This window comes from Pelodiscus sinensis, chromosome 31, assembly GCF_049634645.1.
Source record: "Pelodiscus sinensis isolate JC-2024 chromosome 31, ASM4963464v1, whole genome shotgun sequence".
In the NCBI taxonomy this organism is placed as follows: Eukaryota; Metazoa; Chordata; order Testudines; family Trionychidae; genus Pelodiscus; species Pelodiscus sinensis.
In genome coordinates, this window is record NC_134741.1 from 5,964,131 (window position 1) to 5,975,151 (window position 11,021).

Below are 11,021 nucleotides of genomic sequence, written 5' to 3' on the forward strand. Positions count from 1 at the left end.
GCAGCACTGCAGGAAGCTACATGGCACACACAGCACTAGCCTAGTGCAGAGTCAGGTTGGCACATTTGTTTCTACCCTAGAGCCTAAGGAGATCACAAAATCCACTAATTCTGGAACCCCGGGAAAGTAAATCTGGCCTATGGGAAGCCCTGAACCTCAGTCCTCCCTATCTCTTCCCTTCACCTTGTGAATGCCAGAAGAGTGAGGTGTCTCATCATTGAGGGCTGGGGCTTTGGGGAGGAGTTTTTTTGCTTCTCACTTGTGTGTTCTCCAACTGATTTTTCTGTGGGTTAGTGGCCCCCAATGCAAAAAAGGTTTTCCACCCCTGCAATAAATAAAAACATTGATTTTTTCATATGTATTGGACATAAATATTTTACTTAATTTACAATAAAGTTTGATCAACTAACATGAGTTAAAAGGTTAATAATTTAATAATTTTAATAATTTAATCTTTAATAATTTAAATGCAACTCCCCAGATGCAGCCCTAGCAAAATGGCTTGACTAATTATGTAATTAACAGTGAGTTTCCATTAGCAACAGTAGTGTACAGAAGGTTTACAGAGGGCAGGGCTGTGATGGGCCAGGCCGGGTCTGGGCACTTCTGAGGGAATCCACTCAGGGCAAATTGCTCAAACCCAGAACTGCTTACAGCCCTTGACTGGAGACCTTTCTGAAATAGGCCACAAACCAGTCACACTGAGCACTTCTTCTGCCAGTCCAGCCCACAGGAACCCTCATGAGCAAAACTCTTCAGATACCCCAGCTCTTCCTGTGCCACAGTCAGCCCTGGGCTTACACGCAGGTGAGGGGTTATACAGCCCAATCTCTCACCCAGAACAGATCCACATGGTTCCAAAGAACCAGCCATGAATCCCTGGTCAATTTATACTATAGATCTTACCCATAAGATCACAGTGGACCAATCGTTTAGAATCTAAAGGTTTATTAATACAAGAAAGAAAAGGTTGAGAGTAAGATTGTTAAAGAGAATACATTATATACATCAATCAGCAAGTTCTTGATGCAGGATCTTAGTGGAGATGTTACAAACTGCTAGCATAAAAGTCTTTGGCGTACACTGTACGTCAGGATGGGTCAGCAGTCCTTCCTGTGTCCCTGTCCTTAGCAACGCTGCATCTGGGATAAGAAGCAAGACTGAAGACAAGCTGGAGCCCCCCTCATGGCATTTGATATTAATTTTTGGTGTCTCCCAAGCTGGAGCTAATCACATGGTCAAGTGTCCTGTCTGTTTCATATGCCAGCAGCCACTGTGGCATGGCTGCTTTGCAGCTTTCCACACTCATTCCCCAGGTGTGTATTGGCCACCCAGAGAGCCATTGTCCTTGGAGCCGTACAAATTAGCATAGTCACTCATTGGACATTCCGTCTTCATGACAGGCAGTCCATACATAGCATCAGCAGAGCCCATATTCATAACTCCCCATACTAACTCCAAACAAGCACATGAATACCATACATAGAATGAGCACAACATAAGCTTTCGTTTGACATCTCACATGGCCAACTTTGTACCAAATTTGGGGCAAACAGTTCCCCGTGATCACAGCAGTTATCTGTATGTGCACCTTAAAATCCAATAATGTGACAAAGGCCTAAAGAAAGGGTTGGGGTTTTGAGGAAGGATCTGGGATGCAGAAACTGGCAGGTGTTAAGCCTGGCCAGGAATAAGGTACAGTATGTGGCCAGGAGAGACGGTGCAATAAAAAAGGAGGCTGTCAGAGCAAGCTAGGGGTGCTAGCTGCTGGGGGAAAGGGAATTGAGGAGATTGGGAGGGGGTATCCGGGGGATGACAGCAAATATTACCTGGCTTTGGGCCCCCTTGCAGCAGCATCTCCAGCCACACTGTCCTGGTCACTCCAGAGGAAGGCTCTGCTGCAGCAGCAGCCACACAGACTAGGACTGGCCCTGAACACTGGAGGCACCACTGCTGCATGCATTCAGTCCAGGGCTGGAGGAGTTGCTGCTGCAGCCATGCAGCCCAGGACCAGCCCCAGAGGCACCCTTGACATGGCCATGTGGCCCTGGAGGCCAGAAGTGCAGTGGCAGCAGTGCCTCTACTGCCAGCCTCAGGTTGTGTGGCAAAGACTCAGCCTAGCACTACCTCCTCTCTAGTGGCTACAAAGCATGAAGAGGGGGTGGGACTTAGCTCCTTCCCCCTCAGTACATCTTCATTTGGAGGTGGTGCCTGTCACTGCCTTGTGGACAGGATCAAAGCCTTAGGAAGGCTGGATTCTGCCAACACAGAAAATTTTGCTCACCCCCACTATAGGGTTTCTTACCTGCATGGGTTCAACTATATGCAACAAGGCTTTAACTCTTGCTATAGCATTTCCTAAAGTCAGACCAGTTGAAGGATTTCTCTCCTGTAAGAGTTCTTTTATGGATAACAAGGTACGACCTCTGATTGAAGCTTTTCCACAGTCAGAGCAGCTGAACGGTTTCTTGCACGTGGGTTTTCTTATGTCTAACAAGGTGTAAGCTCTCAATTAAGCTTTTTCCACAGTCAGAGGAGCTGAAGGGTCCCTCTCCTGTGTGGGCTCTCCTATGGCTAACAAAGTGTGACCTGTCACTGAAGCTTTTCCCACAGTCAGAGCAGCTGAAGGGTTTCTCTCGTGTGTGGGCTCTCCTATGGCTACCAAGGTTTGACCTGTCACTGAAGCTTTTCCCACAGTCAGAACAGCTGAAGGGTTTCTCTCCTGTGTGGGCTCTCCTATGGGTAACAAGATTTGACCTGTCACTGAAGCTTTTTCCACAGTCAGAACAGCTAAAGGGTTTCTCTCCTGTGTGGGCTCTCCTATGGGTAACAAGGTGTGACCTCTGAGTGAAGCTTTTCCCACAGTCAGAGCAGCTGAAGGGTTTCACTCCTGTGTGGGCTCTCCTATGGATAACAAGGTCTGATCTCCGACTGAAGCTTTTCCCACAGTCACAACAACTGAAGGGTTTCTCTCCTGTGTGGGCTCTCCTATGGGTAACAAGGTGTGACCTCCGACTGAAGCTTTTCCCACAGTCAGAACAGCTGAAGGGTTTCTCTCCTGTGTGGGCTCTCCTATGGGTAACAAGGTGTGACCTCTGAGTGAAGCTTTTCCCACAGTCAGAGCAGCTGAAGGGTTTCTCTCCTGTGTGGGCTCTCCTATGGATAACAAGGGTTGAGGTCTGACTGAAGCTTTTCCCACAGTCACAACAACTGAAGGGTTTCTCCCCTGTGTGGGCTCTCCTATGGCTACCAAGGTTTGACCTATCACTGAAGCTTTTCCCACAGTCAGAACAGCTGAAGGGTTTCTCTCCTATGTGGGCTCTCCTATGCCTAACAAGGTGTGACCTCCGACTGAAGCTTTTCGCACAGTCAGAGCAGCTGAAGGGTTTCTTTCCTGTTTGGGCTCTTTCATGTTTAATAAGTGTTGCACAGTCACTGCAAGCACAAGGTGAATGTTGATGAGGGATTTTCTTTTGAACAGTTTCTGTGTTTGTTTTCAACCTTCTCCTCCTGTGACTGGATTTATCCTGTCCCACTCCTGGATGGTTTCCCTGCTGCCTTTGTAGGCTATGCTGACTCATACAGGTTTCCTCTTGCACAGGACTCTGAGAAACATGCCATTCAGATCTTCCCACTAACATCCCACATGGAGCCATTCGCTCAGGTCCTTCCTCCTGAAGACTCCTCTCACTGTTCTCATTCAGCATCTTATCACCTGCTGGGATAGAAAGAGAAACCACACAGGAGTCATTCCCTGTGCTGAGCTGAAATAAAAAATTCTGAATGGTGAACAGAAAATGGGGGAGACACCCAAAGAATGGCTGGAAAGATACAATAATCCTAAGCTGAGTTCACCCTGCTCCCCCATAACTCTTTCCCCACCCAGCACTCTCAGACTGGAGTTGAAGACAGGTTGAAGGGCCAGTCAGACTTGATGAAAACACACAATCAACATCTGCTATGCAAACACAGAAATTGGTTTGAGTCAGTTTAGCTGATTTCGCTCCTGTGTGGGTGTCACTGATGATCTCCTCTTCCTCACAGCCTTGGAGATCTGCAATCTGCACCTCTTCCCTTTGCTCCACCCAAGAGAGCACATGAGCTTTGGAGCCTGAAAATCCTATTTGGGGAGCAATTAACCAAGTGATGATCTTTAACATTAAGGTCTGTGCCATTGCTGCTGTCAAAGCCAAGACCTGAGTCTCCTACCCAGAGAGGCTCCTTCCCAACCTTCCAGAGACTGGTCTCTGGCTGGTACAAGATCCCAGGACATACTAATGCCATACTCCCGCTGCACCACTACCATGTTGGGAATAGCCCAGCTGACTCCCATGGGGAACTGAGTGGTCTGCTGCACTCTTGGAGGATACAACTCAGTCTCCCTTAGGGCCTGTTCCATACTTGGGCAGGACTGCTCATATGGGGAATGCTCTAGGACTTTCAGGCCTGACAGACACCCCTATCCAGGACTCATATTTGAGCTGCCACAGGTGCGGTCACTAGGGCTGAGAGAGAAAGGATCCAGCAGAGTTCTAGAGCGCTATGGGCTCTACCCACAGAGTTCTTGGTTTGGGGCTGGACTTGCCCTGCTCTTGGGCTCAGGTGCTCTACTTGAGCCGGAAGGAGGCAGGAGAAGTTGTTTGATCAGGAGAATGAATCCTTGGCTGGCCACTTCAGACCCTGCCTATGCTCCATATTCCTGATCCTGACTGACTGTGCCTGGTTGCCCACAACAGGTGTCAGTCCTGCAGACAGCCAGGGTAGTGCCGGCCTGTTCCTGTGGCCAGCCAAGGTGGAGACAGGCTGGGCTGCTTCTCTGCTGCTCCTAGATGCTCCTGCAGCTCAGCTCCACTTCTGCAGCCTTGGTTCAACTCTGCCAGCAGCGGCAGCTCTCCTCTTGTGGCCAGTCGGGCCTGCCATTTGGTGCCCTTCTGGCTTGCACAGAATCTACCAGAGGCAGGGAAGGACTCTGAGTTGGCACCTTCCTTCCAGGAGCTCAGCACAATAGCATAAGGGGACGCTACAGACACTAAGAGCAGCTGCACCCAACCCCACAACTCTGGTACCTGCCGTTCCTGCGTAGGCCCTTCCACTAACACCTCCAACCAAGGCACGACATGGATAAGATGGTGGGAACCACAATGAGACCTTGGCTGTGGAAAGAGCAGCACCACTATTATGTCACTGAACCTCTTCTCACACAGGAGCCAGGATTACTGGGGCAGATACTGCTGATATTGGGGATTCAGGCAATGAAGGACCCTGAACCAAACCCAACCCAGCTGCTCCAGAGCCCACCCAGCTTCTGTTCCACAAGGGGATAGGAATCCTCACCCAGCCAGCTCACAGCCTCATAGTTCTCCTGCATCACATCCCTGTATAGGGCTCTTTGGCCCGGGTCCAGCAGAGCCCATTCCTCCTCAGAGAAATACACAGCCACCTCCTCGAAGTTCACCGGCTCCGGCACGGCCATTTCCTGTCCCTGGCTCTGCAGGTCAGGGGCTGAGCTGGAGTCAGACATGGGTGTTCTGCAGCCTGGCGGGGAGAAGGGGAATCGGAAACATTTCAGAAGGGGCTTTAATCCTTTCCACACCCCAATTCTGTCCAGACTCTTTCCCTGGTGAAAAACATGCTGGAATCTGCATTTTTGGGTAAACGTTGAGTCTAGCTATTCCATAAACTCCACACACAAGTTAGATCCGAAAGCCGTATTTATTTCTCTCAATACCTGGCTTGAGTTACATTACTTTGCTCGCAACAATGGGATTCAGTTCTCAGCACCCAGTGTTTCTCCTAACAAGCCACATATTCATCTGCCTGAACGTGGACATAGGTTTAATTTAATTTGGGCTGCAGTATTTATAATCTTTAGTCTTCATGCATTGATTTGCAGCCCAAACTTCAGATCTGTCATCTGACACAGACTTTATAAATCTGCTCCATAACAGAGAGGAAGTGAAGTTAATATGAGCATTCAAATGCATACTATTAAACATGTGTGCAGAGAGTGTTTGCAGGATAAGACCTTAAAATTCATGGAATCATGGCATCAGAAGATATCTTTAGCCATGCAGTCTGTCCCCTTTGCGGCACAAGCCATTACACTTAGCCCAGCTACCCAGGCACTAAGCTGTTTCCCCACAGCATGTTTTCCAGAAAGTTGCCTAGTGTTGATTGGAAGACATCAAGACATCAAGAGATGGAGAACTTTGCTCATTTGTTTCAGCAGTTAATCCTCTTACCCATCAAAAAGTAAGCCTGAAATTTCTGTAGCCTGAAATTCTTTGGCTGCAGCTTTCAGTCATTGATTCTCACTGAACTGTATCCACTAGACCAGGGGTGGGCAATTCATTTTGATTGGGGGAGGGGGAGGGCACTCCAAGATTTTGGAAAGTGGTTGAGAGCTGCACTCTTCCAAGATATCAAGCAGGAAATACAGCATATGGGATGGACATTGGGAGAAGAAGGGAGCTTTGGGTAAGGGGTTGGGATGCAGGAGGGAAAGAGGGGTCTGGGAAGGAGTTTGGGTGAAGGAGGCAGTGTGATTTGGGGCACTGGATTAGCAACTCCTCATGAGATATTTAAAGTAATTTAGAGAAACAGCTAAGTGGACAAATAAAGAGACGAGGGTTACTTGGATACAGGAAAAGAACAAAGAGTTTGGGTATGTGGAGTGGGAGGCAGGAGTAGGGGGCAGAGAATTAGATGGGGAAAGGAGAGGTTGGGGTGCCAGAGTGTAGCCAGACAGCCCCCCCACATCTCAAACAATCTTGCTTACCCTCTGAGATGTCTGTATACAGAGCAGAGAAGGAACAATAAGAAAATCAGCATAGCCATCAAGCTTTGATCTGCTTTGATGCGAGACCAGGATATGCGAGTGTTCTCTAACTCTGAGTAACAATTAAGGAAATAAGCTAAGCTCGAGGCTGCAAGAAGTGCCCGGCTGGCACCTATGTTGATTCGAACACACACAGTCCCTGGGAGAGGAATTTCCCACTGAGAAAAGAATGCCCAGTACTTCCAATTTAATCATCTCAACTCTCTCTTACAAGTGTAAATTAAGTTCACAACTTCCTTGTAAGAACTGGTGTCACAAAAGACAGACCAGCACCGTTTGGCATCATAGATAAGAAAGAGAAATACATGACCCAAAATGGGTATAAAAGATGGGTCCAGCACACACTCACTTTGAGTGTCAATCTGCTCTCTACCTGCTGGTCGGGTTAGGTGTTTGACCTCCCGAGGTCCACGGGGACACCCACCTCGTATTTTCGTCTTTCCAAGGAATTGAGGGACCGATCCTGGCCTGACACACTGGGACCGAGTGACGCAGAAAGGGATAAAAATTGTACCTATATGTGTCCTTTTGTTTTAGTGCATGCATAGAATAGAGCTCTTTAAAGATTAAGCTGTCATTTGGTACCATTATTTTCTATTTTCTATCTTTATTTTCTTTGTAACCATTTTTTTTAAGATCTATCTATCTATATATATATAATTTGCCAGCAGTTAAGAAATAGAACAATAGCCATTGCAACCATATGATTTATAAGCTTCCTCAATAAACCTGTAACTGTTTAAGCTTTAACCTGACTCCTTCAGTTGCTGTAACAGAACCAAGCACAATTTAAAAGAACTTCAGCCGGTCATAAAGGGACAGTTATAGGAAGAGCTTGGGCATTTGGATCTGTGTCACTCCCAGGTGACAGGGTCCACTGGGGCACTTCTCAGCCTTTCCTGGGCTGCCCACTGCAAAGGAACTCTCCCCCTCCCCCCCGTGTTCTAGCAGCTAAAATCTGAAGTGTAATAAGCTCTTCCTACAACTGGGGCGTTTGTTAGCCTGTTTGGCTACCCTCTGTGACGGGACCTCGGTCCTAGCAGTAAAGTCACGGACGTTAAACTCTCGGGGCTCCTTTCAGCCTTCTGGGCTGCCCGCTGCGACGAGACTTCGTGTCTTAGCAGCTAAAGACTTAGGAGACACACCCACACACACTGCTCTGACCGTTGGCTGACACAGACGCAAGCTTTGGCCAGGAGACTTACCTGAGTGACTCCTGACCAGCAGCCAAGCACCTCTCTGAGGCAGGCAGGGAGCCTGCTCAACCCTCACACCTGCTGCGGGGCCATGTGGGTGTGTGAATAACGATAAGCCAGACGGGAGGGGGCACAGTGCTTTCTTTCTGGCCAGAAACCAGCCAATGAGATTGTCCTGGGGGTGGAAGCAGTGCCTGTAGCCTTCCCGCTTCACCTCCGGTGAAGTGGCTTGCAGGTGGGAAGAAGCAAGTATGGAACTAGCCCATGGCTCACCAAGCATCAGTCGGCTGCATTTGATGGCCTGGAGAGCTAGATAGGCTGTATTTTGCCCAGGCCTGCACTAGACCGAAGAGCCCTTGCGTATCCAGCAGTTACTCGCCATAAACAAACTGATACCGTGGAAGCCAGTCAGCTCTCAGCCTATTTATTGTTTGAAACCAACCCCATATTGAAACTGACTGAGCAGTGAAATCTGAGCCTGAAGGTGCTGTCTGTTGTGTGCTTTAACTTCACCCCTTTAGCATCACACCTTGTAGATCAGTGTTTCTCAAAGTGTCTGCAGGTCCCCATGCAGCACCCCTGGAGCTCCTCACTGATCACTGGGTGAGATTTAGGGCTGTGAGCACCGTGGTCGCTGGGTCTGGTTGGTAACTTCAATGACAAGCCCATGAAGATGTGTTCTCATCATTTAAAAAATTTCCACCAGCAAACTCACCTTGTCTGAAAGCTCCCAGGGATTTTCCTCTTGCTCTCTCCAGTGCAGAGGGCAGAGTGTCTGGTGGGGGAAGGGATAAGAGAGGTGAGATTCCAGGCTCTCATCTTTATAATAATGTCCCCGTGCTGAACTCTACATTTCACTTGTATCAGAGACCAGACAGACACACATTCAAGTGTTTAGTATGAGAAGGTCTGAAACCTTCCATGTCCTGTCTCGCTTGGGCACCTCCCAGCAATGGAGCCAACATCTCTGCAGCCTCATCCCTGCCCCAAGAGACACAAACTGAAAGTGAGATTTACTTTTCCCTCCTCATCCCCTTCCACCTGGTTTCTCTCAGTCACTTACCACCTCTTGTCATAACCTAGACCTGTGCTGGGGCGAAGACATTGCCATGACATTAACTTTACCTATGTGGATCCCTTGACACCAACGGGAGGCTCAGAGTTTGCAAACCCCTGACTCTATGTGCAAGCAGTTGACTCTGTTTGCTCAGTGCCTCTAAGGAGAGCAGCATGATGTGGCCGTCATTCTCCATGTGGGAATTGAGGCAGGGGAAGGTTGGCTTCAGAGGCCAGATTCAATAGTTTCTAATAGTTAAACAACTTTCCTCTACTCCATCTCTTCTAGGTACCTTCGAATTCCCTCAGAGTCTCCAACAGCGCAGTCGTTATCTGGGAGAAAGAATGTACTTGTTCTTCCAGTTCAGGGGAAATCTCCACTGGCAGCTGGAACTGCCCTGTCTCACACCTGAATAGAAACAATTCCATGTGATTCTATTTCATTTACAGATGATAAGCTATGGCTAGGAAGTCTCAGCTCTAACAGGCCTGGAGTTATAATTCCTTAAATTCCCCCAGCCTGAGAGCAGGGGCAACACAGCCCATGGCTGTGCAACCTTCCCCTGAAAGGTTCCACTGCTCACCTCTGGCCCGGAGAGACCAGCTGGGGACAAAAGTGGAATTGAGTCTCAATGGCCAATTCACTCTTTGGCCTCCAGGCAATGAGGGACAGCATGTTCCCAGGTGAAGGGCTGCAGGAATCTGCCTACTAGGAACCAGACAGACACCAGCTTCTCCCTCCCCTGCTCCTTCCACACAGGTCTCTAAACTTCCCTCAGGTAAGACAGACTCTGGGTCCCTGCTGCCCTGGTCTAAATGTGCCCAGTGCCCAGCAGTGACAGACCCATATTCCAGCCCCACATTCCTGAGGCAGCTAGTCCCCAGGGAGGTGACAGCTCTAGGAAATATCTGAAGTCAGACTGTGCCCCTGAATGGGGAATTGCAGAGTCTGCTGTGCAAGGGTTAGACCCTCAGAATTAAGTGAGTCAAAGGCATTTCTGTCCAACATCTGGCTGTAGAGCCCTGGGGAGACGTGGTGCCAACATCAGCTCCAATCTCTTTCCCTGCACTGTGCAATATGACAGGAGTGCGAGCCACCTACCTGCTCAAGCTGTTTCTTACGTTCTAGAGAAAAGAGACAGAAAAGAATCTCAGCTGAACTGGACACACACAGGGAAGGCATTTTGCAAATATGGGGGAGAGATGCCCTGATCTGTCACCAGGGCCTTAGAGTCCATGGGCTAATGGGGCTTTGCCATCTCTAATAGCTCTGTGCCTGTGACTCTGCAAAGCACAACAGTCACTCACATGGCAGCAATGCACCTGCCGAGTTACACCCAGATCTAACGGCTGGACCCCAGTGCTTGTTATTCAGGAGCCTCCCTTCCCTGTGTGGGGAGCTGGGATGTTTCTCCCTCAGTCTCACCTGCAGAAATTCACTCTCTGGCTTCTGACATGTCCCCTCCAGCTCACTGATCCGCTCGCTGAGACGGGAAATCTGTGCGGAGAGTTTCCTGACAGTGTCAGTCTGGAGCCTCCCAATCTCCTCATCCAGCTTCTCCAGCCAGGCCAGCAGGAGTCGCTCTTGTTCCTCCAGGAACTGCCGCAGCTGCTGAAACTCGGCCACAATCTTCTGCCTCTCGGCTTGTGTCGAGCGTGAGCGTCTGGAAGCACCGACAGCCAGAGACAGACGGGCCGACGGGCCCTGCATTGAATGTGCAACATTCAACCACAGAGAGGCAGCAGCGAGCGGCCTGAGGCCCCTGCCCGGCTGGAGCAGCCCCCCCCCCCCAGGCAGCACAAGAACGTGGGTCACAGCCCCCCCCAGCCCAGCTGTGCCCCACCCCCAACTCGCACAAGATATCTGCAGCCCCCCCAGCCTGTGTGAGCCCCTCCCAGAGCCCCCTCCCCCACTGAGGCCCTGCCCCACA

The 11,021-nt window shown here is 49.5% G+C and overlaps 2 protein-coding genes across 7 annotated transcripts in view; one reads left to right on the forward strand and one right to left on the reverse strand.

The window, feature by feature from the left end:
* The window catches only part of LOC142821611 (uncharacterized), a 201,383-nt gene that overhangs the window by 66,657 nt on the left and 123,705 nt on the right, over window positions 1–11,021 (forward strand). The window lies entirely within an intron of this gene.
* LOC102458690 (uncharacterized) overlaps window positions 493–11,021 on the reverse strand; it is a 73,111-nt gene continuing 62,582 nt past the window's right edge. The window contains exons 4-8 of one of the 3 annotated variants that reach the window (XM_075913080.1): window positions 10,193–10,215; window positions 9,384–9,499; window positions 8,750–8,809; window positions 5,335–5,535; window positions 494–3,715 (exon numbers count right to left, since the gene is read on the reverse strand). In XM_075913080.1, the coding sequence (XP_075769195.1) occupies window positions 2,448–3,715; window positions 5,335–5,535; window positions 8,750–8,809; window positions 9,384–9,499; window positions 10,193–10,215 (1,668 nt within the window). In that variant the 3' untranslated portion in view covers window positions 494–2,447. Of the gene's footprint in view, window positions 3,719–5,066; window positions 5,154–5,334; window positions 5,536–8,749; window positions 8,810–9,383; window positions 9,500–10,192; window positions 10,216–11,021 lie in introns of all 3 variants that reach the window. The other 2 variants (XM_075913079.1, XM_075913078.1) reach the window with 2 other exon arrangements.